The 23,068-nt window shown below is 50.8% G+C and overlaps 1 protein-coding gene across 1 annotated transcript in view; it reads left to right on the plus strand.

Moving 5' to 3' along the window:
* The window catches only part of GFRA2 (GDNF family receptor alpha 2), an 84,263-nt gene that overhangs the window by 21,874 nt on the left and 39,321 nt on the right, over positions 1 to 23,068 (plus strand). The window contains exon 4 of the mRNA XM_029912747.1: positions 10,598 to 10,946. Coding sequence (XP_029768607.1) covers positions 10,598 to 10,946 — 349 coding nt within the window. The remainder of the gene's footprint in view (positions 1 to 10,597; positions 10,947 to 23,068) is intronic.

Here is a 23,068-nt window from a genome sequence, read left to right on the forward strand (position 1 = left end):
TTAAAACTTTTTAAATATAAGATTGAAGTAAATTTTGAAATGAAAAAATTGTTTCAAATCAAAACATTTCGATTTTGGGGTGGTCTTTTTTTCAGGGTTTTTGTTTTTTAACTGAAACAAGTCAGTGAATTTGACATGAATTTGTGAAGCATTTTGGTGTCTCCTAATCTGCATTTTTTTTCTTAGTGAAAAAAGTTGTGGATGGAAAATTTCTCCCAGCTCTAGTTGTAACTCATGCTAACACCGTGGGCCTCTCTGTCTGTCACTGTGGGCCTGGAGTTAAGGTTGTCTGGGTGCTATAACTCTGTATTTCCAATCCTTAATATAACCTTAACGCTGAATTTCCTGAATATTTAATAGTTGGGTTTGGGATCACAACATCCTGGTAAGGATTTTTACGCTTAAGCTACTGGTAGGAACTGTCATCTTACATCCATCGTAATGTAGGTTTCTGTCTTGAAAAATAGGTTTGAATTTGCTACTTGTTTCAGGATTAGAGGTTTGATCCTCCGGTTCAGGCAATAGCAGCTCATGGTTTTAGATACAGAGGTCCCAGGTTCAATGTCTACCAATAATCCAAACAAGGCTGTTACATCTTTATTTTTGTGGGGATGTCCAGCTTAAGACAATTTAAAGGTGTCTGACTTTTCAGACAAGGTTGAGTGCCCTCCCTTGGAAAATCTTTAAACCCTTTAAAGGAGTCTCAAGTTGGGACCCACAAGTCACTCATTAGCCCTGGCAACTGAAATCAACTAAGAGCAGACTGGCTGGACAGAATTCAGTGGTCTGTCTGTCAAGGAGGAATCTGAGAACCTCAGATTTCTCTCTGTGTCTAGGTGTCTTTCCTTCAGTGCCACCCACTGAGCATCCTTTGGAACGTCATCCCAGTCCATTTGTAACTTTTGGCCATCAGTTTCCATGACCACCCCTTGGTGCTGCATTTCCATTGGCTTCTCCCTCTTCTCAAGTCCCCTACATCTCCAGCCAGCTAAAATCAGGACTTGCAATGCCTTGACTTCTTTTCACTCATTCTCCTTTTAACCCTGGAGATGAAAGCCAAGCCCGTACCATGTGCCTTGTGCGTGACACGAACCCTGCTTCCCAGCAGCCGTGTCACTATGGCTACGGAGTTCGGTTGTGGTAATATACGAGGCAGGAGAGGAGTGGAAGGGCCGGAATCTTATTACTCTTCAGAGGTACATTACATGGCTCATTGCACCGTCTGGAAGGTTAGGGCTTCTTTAAGAGCACGTTCCTGGAAAGGGGTAGGCTAATAGAAAAATGTCCCTTCAGACGCTTCCAAATAAAACCAGTTAAGGGCACAAACGGCTGCTTTTGTCAGCAGTGAAGTGACATATTGCTCTGCTCCGGTGAGAGGTTAATGCTCTTAACTGCAGTGAAGTAACTCGTGCGCCTATAACGGTGACACACGGTGCTGGCCAGCTGAATGCTCCTGCCTTAGAGGGCTCACGTTCCACAGCCAGGGCCGCAGCTCAGGGCACGGGTGAAGGAAAGGGGAGGCGTGAGCACAGCCTGCCACCATTAGACTTTTGACTGAATGGTGGGCAGATACTAACAAGTGACCGGTTACTCTGGGGCATTCGTAATGGACCACAGAGCCTTATGCTTAGGGCCCTTCCAAATTCACAGCCATGAAAAATGCATCACGGACCGTGAAATCTGGTCTTCTGTCTGCTTTTACCCTATACTATACAGATTTCACAGGGGAGACCAGCATTTCTCAAATTGGGGTCCCTGACCCAAAAGGGAGTTGCATGGGGTTGACAGGTTATTTTAGGGGGGTCACAGTATTGCCACCCTTACTTCTGCGCTGCTGCCTTCAGAGCTGGGTGGCCGGAGAGTGGCGGCTGCTGACTGAGGGCCCAGCTCTGCAGGCAGCAGTGCAGAAGTAAGGGTGGCAATACCATACCATGCCATCCTTACTTCTGCGCTGCTGCTGGTGGTTCTGCCTTCAGAGCAGGGTTCCCGGCCAACAGCTGCTGCTCTCCAGCTACCCAGCTCTGAAGGCAGCGTCGCTGTCAGCAGCAGGGCAGAAGTAAGAGTAGCAGTACTGCAACCTCCCCCTACAATAACCTTTTGACACTCACCCCCCACAACTCCTTTTTTGGGTCAGGACCCCTACAATTACAACACCTTGACATTTTAGATTTAAATAGCTGAAATCATGAAATTTATGATTTTTAAAATCCTATGGCTGTGAATTTGGTAGGGTCCTATTTATGCTCCTTGGTCACAGGCTCAGAGAGATCAAGCTGTTATTGTCTGTCAGCTCAGTGGCCTGTGTGAAATGAGTTTGCCAGTTCTCAGTTTTGTCCACCTCACAAAACATCTAGCAGTACAATGGAGCCGGGGGAAGAGCTCAGCAGACTGGTCACAGATGGAGAGGATCATAGATCTCCTATCAGTGCCCTTCTCTGTTCAGCACTGAAAGGGTTAACTGAAGGAAGCGGCTAGATTGTTTTCCCTGAAGTAATGCCCAGGCAGGATCAGGACCCCTATTGTGCTAGGTGCTGTACAAATGCCTTGCCTGACCTAATCCCTGCCCTGAAGACTTCTCAATCTAATTGAGAGGTGGCTCAAAGGGAGGATTTAAAAATGGAAAGTAAAATCATATTGCTGCTGAATCGAACTCCTGGTTTTAACTTCTGAAGCAAAAGTGCTCCAGGGAGCTCAGCCTTTGGGTTCCAGACAGCACGGCCATTTCTCCCCCCGCATTTTGGATTAAATTATCATCAGGGAAACATTTAGCTGGTGGAAAAATATGAAAAGTGAAGTGTCTGGCGTCGGGGATTATTAATTCGTGGGCTGATCTATTCCGAAAACCAACCCGTGATTAACAGGAAATGTTTCTGGCAATTGTGGGGGGCGGGGGGAGGGTGCGGAATTGCCAGCCAGAGGGGGAGGCTGGGATATGGGATGGGGAAATGCTCAGCAAAGGAGAGCGTTGCTTTCACGGCTGCATGGGGCATAACGTGATTATCCTCAGGTTGTCTCCCAGGCCAAATGCGGAAAACATGTTATTTAAATTTCAAAAAGATCCGATTCCTCGCCGAACGGCTGTCAGAGCTGCTAAGTGTCACCACAAAGCAGGTTAGAGCTGCTGCTCAGGCGTCTCTCCAAACTCCTGGAGGAATCACCACTAGCTCCAGGGGACGTGAGCAGGAGGTGCCGGTTTGGGAACACGGGGAGTGGATAGACATTTGTATGTTGGTCTGTTACACCTCTCTTGTGCATAGTGTGGGATTCAGCCCTGGGCGGAGGAGCCCGCGCTAGGCCTGCATCCCAATCAAGTCCCATTTTAGCCCTCTCTTGATGGATTAAGTGGTGCATATGTGACTGCCACCATCTTGGCCAACCCAGTGGGGATTGAAGCAGGGACTGAAAAGCCTGAATCTCTAAAGCCTGAATGTCCTACACCCATCTGCCCGCACACATGTGTGCACTGCCTCTTGCCTACAGTTTCCGTTTCCCACCCCTTGTTCAGCTCCATCCCTTACCCTCCTGCTGCTCTTCTCTTGTTATTGCAGAGGATCCAACCACTCCTGCCCTGACTACACCCCACCCACCTGTCCTGCCTCAGATGCCACTCCATCTCCATTCCTGCCCTAGTCCACCACCCTGTGTGCCCGTTTGCTGAGGGCTTTTCTCCTGTCCTGGCCTCCTGCCCAGGATGTTCCCTCTATCCTGCGCTCTTACAAGTTTCTTCTCCAGTGTCTTTTAAGAGCAGCTGAGGATGTGGCTCGGTGCAGCTGCTTCTCCCAGCCCCTCCCTTCATTCCTTCTGCCCTCCACCCTTGGTGCTGTGTCCATGCATGCATGGCAGTAATGAGGCTGCGAAGGGAGCGGGAGCTTCCCCCCGACCTGAAGCCGAAGCAACTGAAGCAAACGAGCTGTTACTGTTGTTTGTCGATAACAAGGCTGGGCCAGCCTGGCATTAATTGCCTGTGGGGATAGCCGTGGGATTACCGTAACCTTTTAAAAAGGGGCTGTGGAAGCAAAGAGGGAGATATTGCATACGCCAGGCTTGCTGGCTGCAGAGCAGCTGACCTGATTGGGAACTCCTGAAATGCCATCACCAATGGCTTTGGTGGTGGGTCTCCCCCTAGCCCCTTGTGTGTGTTTGTTTCCTGCATCAATAGACCCAATGCCCAAGTTGGCACAATTAGCAGTCTGTGCTTTGGAGAGGCAGGGGGTGGAAGGTCAGGGGGGCTGGAGGGCAGGACTCATATGCAGGGCTGGCTCCAGGCACCAGCTTACCAAGCAGGTGCTTGGGGTGGCCACTTCGGAGAGGGGCGGCACGTCCAGCTGTTTGGCGGCAATTCGGCGGACGGTCCCTCACTCCTGCTCGGAGCAAAGGACCTCCCGCCGAATTGCCACCGCAGATCGCAATCGCGGCTTTTTTTGTTTGTTTGTTTTTGTTTTTTTGTTTGGCTGCTTGGGGCGGCCAAAACCCTGGAGCCGGCCCTGCTCATATGCATCAGTAGAGCTGTTTGTGGAGAGCCAAGGCATGGAACAGCAGGTTGCTTGCAGAGCAGGTGAGAGGGCGTTGGCACAGCTATGTGGGGGAAGCTGCTAAATGCACTTCCATCATGGGGTCAATTTCAGCTCTGTTCTCCTCCATTTGTGCACACAGCTTCCCTTCTGGAGACCAGCTGCCTCCAGAGCTTTTTGTGCCTCTGTCTCTGGTATCCTTACTGTAATGCCTAGTGGTCCCAACTTGGCTCAGAAGCCGCTTGCACTAAGCCCTGTATGCACACATAGTAAGAGACAGTTCCTGTCCTGAAGAGCTCACAATCTGAACAGATGAGGCAGACACAGGGTGGGACAAAGGGAGGATTATTCTCCCCATTTTACAGATTGGGGTGGGGGAACTGAGACCCAGAAAGATGAACTGACTTGCCTGAGGCCACACAGGGGAGTCTGTGGCAGAGCCGGGAATTGCACCCAAATCTTTTGAGTGCCCATCCAGTTCTTTAAGCACAAGACCAGCTTTCCTCTGTCTCTATCTCTATCCCAGATTCCTTCTCTCCTCCTCTTTCATTAAAAGCTTGCCATACTTTGCCTGAAGGTCTCCCTTGCAGTAGACACCATTACATTTTATTGTTACCCCTTTTGGTCTGAGCAGCTGGTTAAAATTTGGGACCCTGGCAGTTGTTCTAGTTGGGAGGAGAAATTGTTTCCCCAAACACAGGAGGAACAAAACAAACAAACCCACAGACATTTCCTTTGTTGATTGTCCCAAGCCTGCCTTTCCAGCCAGCACTCTGTATGCAAAGAGCTTTGTCTCTTAGCTTTATCTCAGGACCACATTACTGTGCTTCCAGGTTACGTCTACTTGGCTTTTTCTCTCTGCTTCTGTCTTTTGTCTCCTTGTCTTGTGCCTCTTGCATGCGCCCACAGACCAGAGAAACTGTTCCCCCAATCAAAGCCCTGTCCATACACTTGAAACCCTTTGAGCCACATAATTCAGCTTCTGCTCTGCTTTTCCGTGTGCCTATGTTTTGGGTGCTGCCGCTGTTGCTTCAGTCACGTGATCACAATGGATTCTTTACATTTATTCTGAATGAAAGGCAGTGGCCGTGTATGACCCATAACAAGGTTTAGCTCAAGCCAGAACAGTGTTCTACTGCCTGGTACTGTCTCTGCCCAATGTTTGCAGTGAAGGGAACCCATGCTGGACAAGGGAGCGCTCTGAGCTTAGGCCACAAGTTGGTGGCGAATGTTCATTCATTTCCTGTGCTAGCAGTGCCTGGCTGTTGGCAAAGGGGTGAATAATGACACATCTGTCTCAAGAGCCAAAGGCAGTCCTAGGGAGAGCGGACGTGGCTTCTGACAGCATTAATGGATGTTAGCAGCGATTCATGCGAGACTCAGACTTTATATCCAGTATTTTGCCTCAAAATTCTTCCAGACGCACCTGTATTGGAGATTCTACGAAGCCTGACGGGCTGATGGGGAGGGAGATGGACCTGGGGTGCTGATGAGCACCTAACTTCTGTGCTGGAGGCCCTGATGCAGGCTCGAGCTCTTGTATGTTTGATCTGTGCACAGTAGGCAGCATACACAGGGTTGCAGGTAACCTCCCCTTTCCTGCCCTGGAAGTCTCTGCACCATCTCCTGCCCCTGGAGGGCCCTGGGCCCTGTCCTGCCTGTTGTGAGGGTTGGGATAAGCTCAGGGGGTGAGGGGAATGGAGTTGCCACTCTCCCAGAGCTTCCTCAGAAGCCCCAGCTTCACAGACCCCATTGCCTTTCTGCCTCATGAAATGTTAATGCTTGTGCCTTATTAACGAGCTCCCCAGAAACTGCGCTTTTTCCAAGTGCAGGCTCTATTAAAATGCATCCAGGTCCCCGCAGGTCTCACGCAGGACAGAAGCAGATGCTCACGAGGATTATACAATAAGCCAGCACTGTGCATTGATCCCACACGTATGCCGGTGCATCAGAATGCCGCGCGCTCCACTCTATTAAGTGTTCTGAGGGGGATCGGCCAGAGAGAGCATGATCGAGCTGCACCAGTGCCTGATTCCTTCTGGTCTAAACCAGATCCCAGATCAAATGCTTAGCGAGTGTGGGACAAGGTGAAAAAAGGCCCTGGGAGCTGGAGAGAGACAACTGCCATGTGCCTACTACCATATGTGCTGCCCCCAGGCATGTCTGCCTGCTTATCATCTGTCTATTGCTCCTCACTCTGGTATCTAGGGAAGGGGAAGTTGCAGGGTAGAACGTATGTAGCTTGGGAAGACAGGAATCTGGGCAAACTCTGTGTTCTGTATTGTATTTCGCAGAGTAGGTTTTTAACGTATATGCTGTGTTAGTACTTAGCACTTGTCTAGAGCTTGGCAAGCAACCGTCCCAGCAGAGAACACTCCCCAAGCCACTGCTGGGGAAGGGTGTGGGATAAATAGCTGGCTGTGCATGTGTCGGGGGTGGGGGGACTGTAGCTACTTCTGTCCCTGCCTTTTCAAGTAGTGTGTGTGACATGGCACATCAGAGCCAGCTGCGGGTGTGATCACAGCTACACCAGTTCTAGCCTCTCCCAGCAGGAGGTGCTGTAGGGAATGGTGCAGGTGCACTGGCTGTAGGGCCATTCCAATTCTGGCCTTTCCCAGCAGGGAGTGCTGCAGGGAGAGGTGCTGGAAGGCTGTATTCCAAACGAGGCTTGAAATGTCTCAGTTGCAGAGATGGCTTTAGAAGCTGTCTGATTCTCTTAACAGCTGCTTCCGTAGGCAACAGCTTAGGAGGGCTGGCTGTGGGGGAGCTCTTGGTGGGGCCTGTGAGCACTGATGGAACAAAGCAGGGAGCGGAAAAAACAAAGCCAAGGTTTCCCACCTAGGTAGCTGCTTGCCATTTGCTAATTACCAGGGCTCTACAAATATTTCTGTTAGGAAACCCTCCTTGATGCTGCCATCTGTCTCTGCCAGTGGAAACTGGGGAACAGTGGATGAATCCAGGATCCTGGTTGGTTTGTGGGGGAGGGGAAATTAGGGAAGAAATTACTGATGCAGTTGGGTGACTTTAAAATAGCACCTGGCTCTCCTTGGGCAATACATCATTTTGACAAAAATTTCAGCCCTTGTTCCTTCTCCGGGGTGTGTGTGTGTGTGTGTGTGTTTGTATATGTGTGTGTGTCTATGTGTGTGTGTGTGTGTGTTTTTGTTTTTTGTTTTTGCTGATTGCTGGGATTCCGGGAGCAGATGCTGCAAATCCAGCTGTGCACTTGGCAGGCCGGCATTTCCGCTTCTCCAGCAGCTCTCTTCACTTCACCGCTCCCCTTCTCCCTGGTCCTGCCTGGCTGCAAGCGGTCCTGTTGGGTCTCTAGCTCAGTGCTCTTAGCTTGCCTAGACTAGGGGCTGTCCACGTCCATGGGATGATACTAGTGCAAGTTACTAATGCAAGAAAAAAAAAAAAGGGTTGGTGCTGGTATGGCTTACTCCAGATATGCCTCACCAGAGCCAGCCCTGTCTTACACCAGGGCAATGCGTCTCTACTGGAGGGGCTGCAGTGATGCAGCTGCTTTGCTGCAGAAGCACCTAGTATACACTGTGTTTATGGGCAGTGGTCACGTGGCCCCCGGGGGGGAACCAGTGGGGAAGGTGCTAGCTGGCTGGGACCCAGCACATCATAGGAGGTGATTCTGTTCTAGAGTTGGGCGAATAATTAATCCCTATTCATTGAATAATGGACGAGAAAAATATTGCAAATTCATGGCATAAATTATGCACTGAATATTATTTGATGAGCTCTGATCCCCCTGCTGCTTCTCGCCTGGCTCAGGTTAACCCCTTCCATGCCAGATGCGTACCTCTAGTCCGAGCAGACCTTAGGGAAATTCATGTTAAATACAGGTCCTGTTCTGGCTGCAGATATACACACTGATCTGGTGGCAGCTGTCTGTGACCCTCCTAACAGGAATTGGTAATGCGGATCGCAGGGGTGAATACGCCAATGTCTCAGTCGGGTGACAGTGCCCACGTTTTCTGACTTAGATGCCTGAGAGCGCCTGACTAAGGGGGTCTGAGCTCCTGTGACTCTCATTGAAGTCACTGGGGGAGTGGAGGTTGCTCTGGGTCTGGCCCATTGTGATGCTGAGGGCTGGAATTTGCCAGCAGATGGGGGCAGAGAGGGGTCCTGTGCAAGTTGGCAAATAAGTTTTCTAAAGTATTAACACACTTTAAAAAAAATGCTCCAACTGCCTGGTGTTTCCTCAGCAGAGACCAGGAAATGGTTCTCGGTTTGAGCTGCACACAGCAATGAACCCTGCAGCTGCTCGTAGAATCATAAAAACACAGGTCTGGAAGGGACCACAAGAGGCCATCTAGTCCACCCTCTCCGCTGGGGCATATAGTGTACCTAGTATACCTGCATCTTTGCCCTCAGCCTGGAGTTCCAGAGACAAGCTGGCTCAGGCAGGGTGACCAGATAGCAAGTGTGAAAAACTGGGACGGGGGTGAGGGGTAATAGGTGCCTATATAAGAAAAAAAAACCAAATCGGGACTGTCCCTATAAAATCGGGACATCTGGTCACCCTAGGGGGGTCTGGGTTAGGCCTCTGGGGTGCTGCCTTGGTAGATGGGTCTGTGAGGGGCAGGTGGTTTGCTACGGTGCTTGACCAATCAGATGGACCATGCTCTAGTCTTCCCAAAGCTCCATTTGCTCAACTGGGCCACCGTGCTGGTGGATGAAGGGTAAAATCTGTGTCTGTTGGCGGACGTGTACCTTCCTAAGGGCTACCCCTGCAGCTCGTCTTCTGTTTCCCTCTCTGGAGAAGTGGGTTCCAACCATCTATTCATCCTTGGAAATCAGTTCTCTGTGTGAGACACTCTGAGCCCGATGCTCTGCTGAGCCTGCCTTTGCCCTTTTATTGACTCTGCTTTGGCAGTGCAAAGGAGCCTGAGGCCTTAGTGTAAATAGGAACCAGGCTCCTCTTGTGACCAGTCACCAGTGCACTGTCCGTGCAAAATGCTACCAGTGTGGTAGTGCTTTACACCCACACTTTACTGGTGGGAATGACTGCGCCCAGTGCAGGGCGGCAGGTTGTCATTCCCTGTCCTTTGCATGAACGGCGCAATTCACGCCTAGGCAGATAACACATGTGAGGCCCTTGCATCTCACTTCTGGCCGAAGGGGAATATTTCACCCAGTTACTTGAGGTGACCCCCTGCTAGTAGCAGTTGGCCCAGCACCTCTGTGTCAGGCTGCAGTGGCTTACACAGAGACCGTGAAGCTGCACCAACTGTAACACACGTCATTCACCACGTGCCTCTAGCTGTGCAGCGATGCCAGAGTCACACATGCCCCCCGGGGGGTTTATTTACCCAGTAGCCACGCAGTTAACCATTGCCGCTGCTGCATTTTCACATGGATCTTTGTAGGAGTTGTACCAATTTGTTGCCTATGCTCATATGTCCATATACAGACATTTCTTTTTAAAAGCAAATATCTTCTGTGTTCAGGCTCTGATTGGGAATGAGCCAAGCTGTAATTACAGCGGCATTAGTGAAAGAATATGCTGGGAGAGGGGGGAGCAAAGCACCCAGGAAACCTAAAAGCGGCCATAAATTCCCTTGTTTTCCCTTGTTTTCCCCAGCCATCTCCACTTCACCTCGCCCCATGTGGCACCCAAGCAGCTGCTCTCCTCTTGTCCTTGCCACAGGGACCTGCAATGTAGAGTTGTCTCTTCAAGGCACGGATTTTCAATGGAAGGAAGTGTTGCCAAATAACCAGTTTGGTGCCTCCCCATGTGCAGTTGCCACGCTGCTGTGCGGCATCCCGGCTGGCAGGAATGTGGCCGATGACTGCTGCGTTGAATGAGTGGCTCGGCTGGGTTCTGGTGATGCCTATCCCAGTTGTAGCGTAATAGGCATAGTGCGGTGTGTGCCTGGACACTGCAGCTGGGTCTCGGTGCCGGGGCATGCCAGAATGCGGTAGCCACCCTTTGGTGGTGATGCCCTGTTCTGGCTCCCCTAGTTACATACATTCTCTCCTCTTCCCTAGTTTCGGGGCATGCCAGCAGCATCAGCCACTCTGCCATCCCTCTGAGTAACACCCATCCCCTCTCCCTCTCTCTGCTCGGACAGGAATGGATCCTGCCACCAATTCCAAAAGTAACCACTGCCTAGATGCGGCCAAAGCCTGCAACCTGAATGACAACTGCAAGAGACTGCGCTCGGCCTACATCTCCACCTGCAGCAAGGTGATCTCGGCCACCGAGCGCTGCAACCGCCGCAAGTGCCACAAGGCCCTGCGCCAGTTCTTCGACCGGGTGCCCAGCGAATACACCTACCGGCTGCTCTTCTGCTCCTGCAAGGACCAGGCCTGCGCCGAGCGCCGCCGGCAGACCATAGTCCCCAGCTGCTCCTATGAGGACAAGGAGAAGCCCAACTGCCTGGATCTGCGGAACATGTGCCGGACGGACCATCTCTGCCGGTAAGAACTGTCCTCCCTCCCTTCCGGGCCAGACACAAGTGCACGCTTTGGTCTTGGTTCTCCACCTGCATGGCATGATGGGAAGACTAGAATAGGGATGCCCTACAGACCCACATGGGGCGTTCCCTGCAGATCTGGTGGGGTCCAAAGGCCTGAGGGCAAATCCTTTTCTATCTGCCTGGTCTCCCAACAAGCCTGGATCCTTCCCAGTCCCTCCAAGCAGCCAGGACATTGGAGGTGGGGGGAAAAGAAGCCTCCTCTTCCATTCCCAACTCTTCTCACCCCGCGCCCGCATGAGCCAGGCCGAGGAGTGGGCAGAGGGGATGTTGTGCTGGAGTGTGGAGGGAGGCACAGAACAGTCACAGCACCGCATCAATATAATGATGCAGTGATTGGCCTCCTCTGGCTCCCTGGCAGTGCTGGGGTGTGCGGCTGGTCTGTGTACACGTTTGCAGTGGTCTCTTCTGCACTATGCTCTGGCAGAGCTGGTTAGCCACTGGCAGCTGGGTTGATCCTGGTACTGGTTGTTTGGCTGGTCTCTGGCCCCATGCAGAATTTGGCTGGTTGGCTCTCTTCTAGGTTTTTAAACTACTGGTGTGAACTGGTGCACGGTTCCATGTGCCCTTAGACCAGGGCGGTGCAACTCCAGGATGTCAATGGAGCTGCGCTGCTTCCTACCTGCAGAGGATGGGCCAGTTGTCTCTGATATGCTCGTCGTGACATGGTGCTTCCATGTTCCACAGTAGGCACCTTGCTATGTAATCCATCTGCTGTGCATTCTCTTTGCTGGTTTTAACTCCCTCGGGAGGAGCCTGTGATTTAAGAGATTAACTCAGATCCTTCTCGGTCACCCCCCTTGCTGCTGGATGAGTGTGTGGTGTTGTAAACAATCCCCGATGGCTGCAGCATTTCTGCTGATTGGTGTCTGGGGGATCCTGTACCGAGGTATAGCCACTCGGGTAAGCTGGCTGCCTGCCCATACGGCCTGCAGACCGAGTGTTCCATTATTCCTTGGTGGGATACTTACTAGAAGAACTCAGGCTGGATTGTGTAGTCCAGGCTCCGTCTGCTGTTGGGGAGGAGCTTTATTCTTTATCCGTAGACTTGGATGTCTAGAGGTGTCCCCTCCGCTGATTCAAGCATTGCCTTGGCAGTGATGTTCTGTCGCAGCTGTTCAGATTCCTTCGTCTGTCTGTTGGCATGTGTAATCTGTCTGTCTGCCTAGCCTACCCCAGCCTAACCTTTCTAGGTATTTACACCGTTCTCATCATCATGCCATCCGACCTTCCATGGGGAAGGTCTACAGCTGTACTTAGGAATTTGTCTTAAGTCTTTGTCTAATGTCATTGGCTTGCTGGAAGCTCCGGGGAATTTAGCGCCCAGATCTAATGAGGGTTTGACGGAATCTGCTCTACAGGGGGAGCTGGTTGAAGTATTTCTGTGTGTGACAGCCTTCCTCATTACATTTTGAATTTTGAATAACAAGGGAGAGACAGTTTTCCCTCTTGGTTTTTATTTCACCAGCACTGCTAACAAGCCCAGGCTTAAGGGGAAGTACAGTCTAGACTCTAGCGGTGAAGGCCAGGGAGTGGGAGTCCAAAGACCTGGGTTCTATTCACCAGCTCAGCCACTGACCTGCTGTGAGACCTTGGACCAGTCACTTCCCCTCTCTGGGCCTCCTGTTCCACTCCCACCGTTTCTCTGTCTTGTCTATATACACTGTGAGCATTTTGGGCCTGGGGCTGTCTCTGACTGTGTGTTTGTACAGTGCCTAGCATGTTGGGGTCCGGATCGCTGTTCAGGCTCCTAGTCACTGCAGTAATAGAAATAGTAAGCAAGTAACAAGGAGTCCTCATTCGATGCTTTGTGTCTGGAGGATTGGGGTGTAGGGGAGCTGCCTTTCAGTGGCAGGCAGGTGTAGGGAGAAGGAAGACGGCCTGATGGTTAGGGTGTTAGCTTGGGCCCCTGTGGTCAATTCCCTGCCCTGCCACTGACTGACCATAGACGTAGCCTCCTGGATGTGTCTACGCTGCGTTTTAAAACCCGCGGCAGTGAGTCTTAGAGCCCAGGACTACAGACTCGGGCTCATGCTATGGCGCTAAATACAGCTGTGTAGCTTGGGCTCTGAAGCCCACCCCAGCCTTCATTTTTAGTGTTGTAACGCGAGCCAGAGTCTGTAGACCCAGGCTGAGACGCTCTGCGGCGGGTTTTAAAACGCAGTGTAGATGTGTCCCCACGGCCTCAGTCTCCCAGTCATACAATGGGGATAAAGCACTGCACTACCACACAGGGGTGCTGGGAGGATAAGCCCATGAAAGACTGTGAGGTGCTCACTGCTCAAATACTACATTTCAATACCACTCAGAGATAAGCTCTTGCTTTAAAAACCCACGCCCGTATGTCCACTCTTAGTGACGTCTGTTGGTTTCCCTGTGTACAAACTAAGTCGAGCGCGCTCCAGACTTTTCTCTGAGCATTATTATTCCTACAGCAAAAACTCCCCTTACTCTCCCCAGTGGCAGATTGGCCGCGTAAAGAATTTTGCTTAATATCGGAGGAGGGTCCATTTCCTGTCAAATGGCTGCAGGCGTTCGGGGTTTAGTGCCAAAATAGAATCCTAGGACTGGAAGGGACCTCCAGAGGTCCAGTTCCCTGCCCTCGTAAAGCTGTATCTACTTCTCCTCTCCTTGGAAAGGAGTATGTTTGAAACTTCTGAATGTGGCTTTTCATCCACCAGTAATACAATAAACCAGTGTCTATGAATAAATGATACGGGGCAGGCTCTGTGCAGCGTCAAATTAACGGCAGCTCTTTGTCAGCAGGTCTGCCAGCCCGACGCTTGCTCAGAAGTTAAATGCTGTGGATGTGTCCGACTCGCAGAGGGAAATAACCTGCATTAGGAAAGAGTTGAGAGAGAGTGCCTGAGAGAATGTAGCTCTGCAGCGCACAAATTATAGACCCCTTCCAGCATGAAACAAAGTTTAGACTGAAAGGGGAGGGAGAGCAGCAGGAGTGCGGGAAAGTGTGCGACATTTGCCTTGTGTGTTTTCACTTTGAAATATGTTCCTGGCAAAGAAGAGAATTTACAATGGTGCGTCAGAGCCCCAGGGCTGGGGAAGCAGGACTTCTGGGTTCTATCCTTAGCTCGTGGAGGGCAGCGCAGGTCTAGTGCTTAGAGCAGGGGATGGGGAGTCAGGACTGCAGGATGCTATTTCTGCCTCAGGGAGTGAGTGGGGGCTAGTGGTTAGAGTACGGGGGCATGGAAGCCAGGACCCCGAGGTTCCATTCCTGGCTCTGCCATGAGCTAACTAGGTGACTCTTAAGGCCAAATTTTCAAACTTGGGTCGTTAAACACGGGCACTTAAATTTTTATTTAGGTGCCTATCTTTTGCCACTGAATTTGAAAAGTTTGGGCTTATCCTCTCTGCCTGTTTGTTCTCTTGGTAAAATGTAGATAGTGATAGTGGCCTATCCCACCGATAGCTGTGATGAATTAATTAAACACTTGGAGAACATTTCATGAATATGCTAAGAAAGTACAAAGTAGATGTTGAAGTCAGCCTGTATAGAACCCAGGAATTCTGGTTTCCACTGCCCCTGCTCTACCTGCTAGACCTACACTGCCTTCCAGATCCCAGCATAGCACCTGGAGCTGCAACTCCCAGTCCCTTGCTCTCGCCCTGAGGGCACGTCACGCTTGTCTGCTTAGACTCCTTATTGTCTGGTGGCTTTAGGAAGGGATAGTGCTGGTCTTGCACAACAATGTCCTGCCTTGCAAAGGGTTAATCTATCCAAGGCATCCCGAGATACTAGTGTGGAGTAGCTGGTAGCCCTGTTCACATGCAAGGGGATTCTGACATGCTTGGGCAGCTCACTTGACCTGCTTTTGTTTGCAGCTGTAAAGCTGTTTAGAAGAAGAGACCTGTCTGCAGACATGTGTGGCCCAACACCTGAGCTGTGTTTCCCTGAGGGATGCAGGTGGAAAAAAACAAAGAAGAATTTTCTTTTTAACTGTCAGGCTGCGAGCTAGAGAGGAGATCTGGTTCCTGGTATTTGAAATGGAAATGGCTGTAGCAGATCCTCTGGCTGAGTTTATAGCTGGGGTGCATGCGTGGGTGGGTGTTTGTGTGCACCACTCTGTGTCTGTGCACATGACGTAACCTTTAATTAAAAATGAATCTCTAATTCCTGGAGACTCCAGGACTATTCTGGAGGGTTGGCAGCCCTAGAAAAGAACTTTGTTTTGTGAAAAACGTTGAGGTTTTGGCATTTGGTTTGATTCCACATTGGGACAAAACTGAGACCTTTAGAAAAACCAGAGAGAGAAAAACACGTCTACACAGACAAAAAGTACCCACAGCAGCAAATTTCAGAGCCTGGGTCAACTGACTTGGACTCATGGGGTCTGTGCACGGGGCTTAAACTAGCAATGTTGGCATTCCCACTTGGACTAGCCTGGGCTCCAAGGCCCTCACCTCTTGCCAGGTTTCCAGCCCGAATCTGAACGTCTACACTGCTATTTTTATCCCCGCAGTGCATGTCTAAGGCCTGGTCTACACTTACCCCCCAATTCGAACTAAGGTACGCAACTTCAGCTACGTGAATAACGTAGCTGAAGTCGAAGTACCTTAGTTCGAACTTATCTCGGTCCACACGCGGCAGGCAGGCTCCCCCGTCGACGCCGCGGTACTCCTCTCGTATAGCTGGAGTACCGCAGTCGACGGCGATCACTTCCTGGTTCGACTTATCGCGTCCAGACAAGACGCGATAAGTCGAACCCAGAACTTCGATTCCCAGCCGCCGAACTAGCGGCTGGGTGTAGACATACCCTGAGTCAGTTGACCTGGGCTCTGAGATTTTTTAGGTGTGTAGACATAGCCAGAGTGCCACCCCAGAAAAGCCAGGTGGCCAGGCATTCACCTGGGATGTGAGAGATCCAGGTTCAAGTCCCTGCTCTGGTGGCCTTACCACTGGGCTATAGAGTCATCCTTTCTGGCCCTGGCTCAGTGCAACGTGCAACAGCTCCAGCAGGAGAGACCCCAACCGCAGAATACCCTGGGGGTCAGGGCACTCACTTGAGATGGTGGAGACCCAGGGTTATGTCCCCGCTCCAAATCAGGAAGACCAAGGACCTGAACCTGGGTTCCCACATCCCTGCTGCGTGCCCTGATCACTGGGGCTCTCTCATTTCGACCAGGAATTCTATCCTGGGCCCAAGAAACTTTCTGGGGAAAAGTTTTGTTGAACCTGCACTATTTCAGTGAAAAGTTTCAATTTAGACAAATTGGCCTTTTCCATTGACAATAAGTGTTGTTGAAAAATTCCTGATCCGCTCGACTGCCCAGGTGCCTTAATCCCCAACAGCAGCACCCCCAGTTATTCTGGGGTCCTCCACAGCTTTGCCAGTGACCCTCAATTCGGCCCTGCTCCTCCCCCACCCCCGCCCAACCTCATACCTTGCTCTTCTATCCCTGGAACAAGGCTGGCGTTTGTGTCAAGCTGTGGATTTGGTGATACTTGCTCTGGGGGCCTTTCTCGGCCCAGTTTGAGCCCGAGCACTAATGGTGCTGAGAGACTGTCTGTGGGTTCTGTGGTGCCAGCCATCATCGTGGGATCTGAGCACTTTCCACTTAAAATCAATAGCAATAGTGAAGTCCCTGGTGGGTTTCCTGGGGTCTCTGGCACTTCTCCCCTTTTGGGGTAAAATCCCAACAACCTCTGCTTGGGGTTAGGGTGGTTGTTTCAAACCGTTATTAATATACTGGGGGGAGCGTAGGTTGATTAGTTTCAGTGCTGTTTGTTTTGGGGCTTGGAGCTAGAAGCGGGCGTCAGTGTTGTGAGTGCCAGTCTTACGGTGGGAAAACTGAAGTGAGATGAAGGCGGCAGCCCAGCCAGTCCCACTGGGGACAAACAGCAGAGTGGAGCTGTTGGCAGTGTAATAAAAATCCGCTGATGGAGGCAAAGAGGCTTCTGGGTGTCAGATGGCATGAGTGCACAGGGCCAGCTGTGACGTGGTCATCAGGCTACCAAAAGGAGGACAAACCCTGCATTTCCTATCTCTCCAAGGGGTGTGTGTTGGGGTGCATGTGTCTTAAGATAAATCTAGGTGTGTATGTGTGGGTTGGGTGGTCCGTGTTGGGGTTATCTGGATGCTGGGGCCCTTTGGTGTGTTTGGGGTGATTTGTGGGGGTCGGAGGATTTGGCAGGAATGTCATAAGGGGCACTTTGGGGTGAGCGATTTGGGGTTCGGGCCAATGTGAGGGTAGTGTGCCTGAGGCAGTTTGGAGAGGGGGTGTTTGGGGATGTGACCATTGGGGTTGGCACGTGGGGAGCTGAGTTGCTTTGGTCTGTGCGCTCTTGTTGTGTTGGGGGTGGGTGGAGAGTGTCATCTGAGATCAGAGAGAGGAAAATCTTGACTGATGTTACAAGGATGCACGGAAGAGGCGGCCAAGGAAAAACATCATTAGCGATAGTCTTGTCTCAGTGTATCTGAGTCTCCCGCTGCCCCTGTCTATATGACTTTGTCTGTCTGTCTATCTAGCTGCTGAGACTCTCTGTCTTTGGCATCTAACTACAGCACTGTCCCTGCAGAAGGGTTGGGAACCTGCTGTTCCCATTGGAACCTGCACCCAGCCCTCTGTCTCCCTCACAGCTGTTGGAAGGGCTGAAGTGAAACACTTGCCTACAGATTTGTTCCCATAGCTATTAGCCTTTTGGCTGTGGTGGGCACTGGCTTATCCATTGCCGGCTAAGTCTTGAGCATCCAGGAATCTACTGGAGCTGTTCAGATGAGGTTTCTGCTCACCTAGGGATGTCATTGGCATTTCCCACGATGGTGCAGTAAATTTGGAGCTGGGGAGAGCACTACTACTTCCCTATGCAATGCACTGAAGCTGGACAGAATCAATCTCTGCTCCTAAAGAGCACGTCTACACTGCAATTAAACACCTGCGGCTGGCCCGTGTCAGCTGCCTTGAGCTGCGGGGCTATAAAATTGCAGTGTTGACATCTGGGCTTTGGGACCCTCCCTCCTTGTGGGGTCCCCCAGAGCCCGGTCTGCAGCCCAAGCCCAAGTCAGCTGATACGGGCCAGCCATGGATGTTTTATTGCAGTGTAGACATACCCATAGACTGGAGCTGGGGGAGTCCAAGCTCCTTCAGGGACAGTCAGTTGTGCAGATATTTAGTCCATATTTCCCTGGATTTGCATTGAATTAAGAAGGTTCCGTGTGCGGGTTGTGAACAGTTCATGTGATTTTGGGGGGAGGGATAGCTCAGTGGTTTGAGCATTGGCCTGCTAAACCCAGGGTTGTGAGTTCAATCCTTGAGGGGGCCACTTAGGGATCTGGGGCAAAATCAGTACTTGGTCCTGCCAGTGAAGGCAGGGGGCTGGACTCGATGACCTTTCAAGGTCCCTTTGGCTGCCGTTGATTCCTACGCGCACAAGACGTAGCCAGCAATGGATGAGCCAGCACCCCCCGCAGTTGTACGTCGCTAGCCTAGCTTTGCCAGCCTGTGAGGTATCACTAACCACAACTGTGAAACTGTTCCGAGCCCTCACTGTAGGCTGAGCCATTTGGTAAACATCAGCACAAACTTGTAAGGTCAGTCTGGGCTTCCCTGACCATTTCAGCAAGGCCACGTCCAATCTTTACAATAGTAACGAGTTGGCATCCAACCCAAATCAGGCTTCTGATAGCGATGGGCGGACGGGGTTCAGACACAAAATCTGCCCCGACCCTTTGCCCCAGAAGGTTGGACCCACCCTGGTTTTGAGATCTGAAAACAGCTGCTTCACGTGGCTCCTACTAGTGTGAGATGGACATGGCAGTGGGAACACACACAGAGAGAAACTGCTTTTCCAGCGTGTGCTGGAGCCTGGGTACCTCACAAGGGAACCTAATGGGGTTGGCTAAGGAGCCGTGCTCCTATCTGAATGGAGCCTCCCCAGTCACCAGCAGCCATTGCCCAGCAACCCCTGGAGGATTAGAGCCTTATCAAGCTCTGGTGGGTTTGGGAGGGTAGTGAGGTGCCATGCATGATAACCTTCCCCCTGGTATGCATCCTCTTTGGCTCCAGGCAAGATGTGCTGGCAAACGGGCTCCACGCTCACTCGGGAGCACCAGAAAGAGCCTAATGTTTGTTTGTAGTTCTGTCTGTTGCTGGAATGGTGTCTCCTCTCCCTTGTTTGTCTCCAAGGCGCTGTACGTTTTATAAATAACAAGGCATTGGCCATGAGCCACTGCCAAGGCTGTAATTCAACCTCAGCATGCTGAGAATGTGTATAAATAGAGCATGCAGGCTTTGGCCTTGCTCACTTTACATCTGTCTCAATTGGGCTGCAGCCTCAGGCAGCCTTTATCAGCTCCTGTGTTACCCCTCCAAGCGCAGTTATGCTGGTGTAGAATAGTCCTGGCTCCAGAACCTCTGCCACAATAACAAACTCCGCTGACTTCCTTTGGAGGATGTCAACCTCATCGTTCTTCAGGACCAGCTGGCGTGGCTTCCTCTTAGATCCTCTGCGGATAGCACAGAGGTGTCACTGTGGCAGCCAGATATTTGTGCTAGTTCTGGATACTCTAACAAACTGTGAGCCGCCTAAGACTTGACACAGATCTTCCTGCTTCAGAGGAAGCCCAGAGCCACCCACCTGAGCTCAGAAAGAATCTCCATCAGCTGTTAGCAGTACAGGGCTTGGGGGACACAGTTGAGGAATTCAGATTCCATCCAATAGAATGGTACACTTACACACTAGCCAGGAGAGTATAAAGTAGCACAAGTTAGTTTAGTGGAGCATCTTCTCTATGGGCTGTCTATTCCAAAACATGCTTTTAAGAGGTAATGAGATTGGAGGATGTGGGAAGAGATTAAGAGGCACGTACACGGGACAAGAGTGAAGAAAGGTGAAGAGAGGCAGAGGGCAGTCAGAGAGGGTTCAGGGAGGCGGATGGCAGGAGCTATAGAGGAGAAGGCTCTCAGACCCATAGCCAGGAGGTGTCAGGGAAGGAGTATAGAGAAAGGGGTCTGTGAGGTGGATACTCCTTCTGTATTATGAATAGATGCAGTCTTGGCCTAGTGATGTCTGGGTGGTGCCTCTGTCCCTCCCCCTAGCCTCCTTTTGGAAGCAGTGCAAGCTTTGGGTTATGCCAAATAAAGTTGCACTGTCTTTTGGGACCAGAGCTCAGGGTCAGATTTCCAAGTGCTCAGCACCTACAACTGAGGCCAGATTTTCACAAGAGCTCAGCATGTTGGGATCTGGGTTTGGTTAAAAATCTGGCCATTAATGTGGCAATGGGAGCTGCTGGGTGCTGGACCCTTTGGAGAATGTGACCTTTATTTAGATGCCCAACTGGCACTACTGAGTGCTTACCCCTTGTGAAAATTCCAGCCATGATGACCCAGCTAGGGTAGTGTGCACCACTACCTTCTGTCTAGGATGGAATTAGAATCACGCAACTGCCATTGAAAGTGGAGGGTAACTGGGCCACATACAGGTGTAAGTTCGTTGACTGGACCACCAAGAGCCTGATATGTGCCTGTACTTATCAGTCCTGAGTGGTTGCATGATGCTCATCTTGTTAATCTTTACATGGGACCAAGAGTGCTGATTGCACTCTGAAGCAAATCAACAAGCAGCAATGCTACCTAATAGCAACACAAGGAAGAGATAAAGCTTCTCTGCCAGGATGGGAGGTAATTAAGCCTCCAACTTCCACTGCTAATGCAAGGCAACATGGACTGTAATTGGAGAACCTTTAAGCAGAGATTTCTGCTGTTATCTCACAGCAGTTGGTGTAAGAGGAAAAAGCCCAACAAACCAAAAAAAAAGGAGAGCCACCCCGAGAGACGTGCTTTTCATGGAAGACTTTGGTGAATATCATGCTGGGGAAGCCTCTCACCTTCTTGGAGACAGATGACGTCCCAAAGTGAGCCGGGATTTTGGAGACCTCGGCTCTATTTTTTAAGATGACCACCTGATTTTTTCAGCTCACGCTGAGCACCAGCCCTTGGGAAAACCAGGCCCCTTTAAGCTGATTCCAGTTGTGCTCCCCAAATCATATTTGAAAATCTTGGCCAGGAGGTCTGATCGAAAGCCCGCTTGAAGTCAGTGGAAAGTCTCTGATTAGGCTCCGATGTCACGTTTTTACAGAACAAATCTAACATGGGCAACAACAGGTCAAGATTCATCCTGGGCTTGGAGGGACTTTCTTTTAGGGTAAGAGCAAAGCGGGGAGTTCTCGCTCCAAGATCCATTCAGTCTTTGGCCTCTGCTGAGACTGCCCACAAAGGCATCCATTAAAATATTTGGTTTTGTGATTTGTCCCATTGGAACTGGCCTGAATGAGACCCCCCCAACTCATCACACAGGCAACTCAACTGCTGTCAAGCAGTAATTACATCTGGCCTGGGCTAGATTCCAGCTGGCAGCTCAGTTTCGAAGTTCAGTCAGAATTTCCAGCTTTAGAATCAGAGTTCGGAGATAAGAGATTCAAAATGGCAAGTGAGGGAGTCCCAAGTTCAGGCTGGCCCAGTTCAAAACATCCTCAAGCCAGGAGAGTGGGATGTGCAGTTAAACACCCTCCAGTGTTTGGAGCACTGATGCAACAGTTGGTGAAAGCATTGCAGCTCAGCTGATGAGAGAGGATTAGTGGGCATTTGAAGAAATAGGCACACAGGAGCTAAACAGCTGGGAACCCAGTGCCATTATTCAGTGCAGCCTGGGAAGCACTGGTGCTTCTCTATTCAGAACTCTAGTTTCATCTTCCACTGCCACTCAGGTCTCTGCAGACAGCAGGTCTCTGTTCTAGTCCCATCTTCCACCACAGGTCAGGCTGCCAAGAGTCAGCTCTGAGGTTTGCCATGGGGATTCAGATACCCCCTCCCATGAAAATGAATGGAAGTTATGCATCTGAATCCCTTAGTCAGCTTTGAAAATCTCACTCCGGTCCCCAGTCACTTGGGAACAGGCTGGGTTTTAATGCAATGCGCGGCCCCAGTCTCTGAAAGGAGGGGCGTTTACAGACTGGACGGGGTTGTGATGGCAAAAGGCAGATGGGGCTGTTTGCTGTGGTGCTGGATGCCGTAGCCTGTGTTAGGTGATGAAGCATGTGTAAATTCTGTACTAGTAGAAGGAGCGTACAAGATTAGATTACAGACACAAGCTGTGACAGCGAGCTGGCTATGGACACCGCTGTAGCTACAAAAAGGTTTCTGCGTATTCTCGGAGGGTTTGGTGCACAGCCACCAGCGAGAAAGCCGTTGCATGGAATCGCAGCAGAAGCTGTTCAAAGCCAATTGCTACAAAATAGCAAAGGCATGCCTGCAGCCTGGGTGGCCAGGAGTTCCTTATCCCAGAAATACCAGGCAGTCTGGCATGAGAGGCAGGCTCTGCTCAGGAAGGATCCAGGACTGTGGTTGCTGGGCAAGCTAGAAGGGCATTGGCAGAATTGTGTGCAAACCCCAGGAAGAACTGTACTTCAGGACTGGGGGCAGAGTTTGGAAGAGTCACGTTGGGATGGCAGAGGGTTCTGAGGGTCAGGATTGAGATCTCTAGATGTGATAAGTCTAGTGCACTGACTGGCTGTCTCCCAGCAGAAACTTGTCTTCCTTTATCACATACTGGGTTACCCCAGAACTTCCTCATTGTACCCTGATCACAGACTAGAGCCTCCAAACCAAGCAGAACCCAGAGATCATGGGGGAGAAAACAGGGCCAAGCTCTGATAAGAAAACCTTACAAAACAACCAGAAGCAGAAGCAAATTCAAAACAAGGATTGGAGACTTCACTGGGTAATGACAACATCCCCAGCTACATTAGAGAGGATAGAAAGCTAGAAGACATGTAAACCCTCTTAGTTCAGGGCAGGAGCCAACCGATAACTGATGGGGTCAGTAAGAAACTTCCCTGATGGGCAGGTTATCCCATAATTGCCCACTTCAGGGTCTTTGCAACTTCCTCTGAAGCAGCTGGTCTTGGCCATCATTGGAGACAAGACGCTCAGTAGCACCAGCCCCAAGCATTCAAACATCATGGGTCAGGCCTCAACAAATCATGAGATTGGCTTAAAAAAGATAAATTTTAGCTAAAGCTGTTTGGAGAAACTCCAATGGAGCCATATTCG

The sequence above is a fragment of the Terrapene carolina genome, unplaced genomic scaffold, assembly GCF_002925995.2.
Source record: "Terrapene carolina triunguis isolate 2854851 unplaced genomic scaffold, T_m_triunguis-2.0 Scaffold53, whole genome shotgun sequence".
Classification (NCBI taxonomy): Eukaryota; Metazoa; Chordata; order Testudines; family Emydidae; genus Terrapene; species Terrapene triunguis.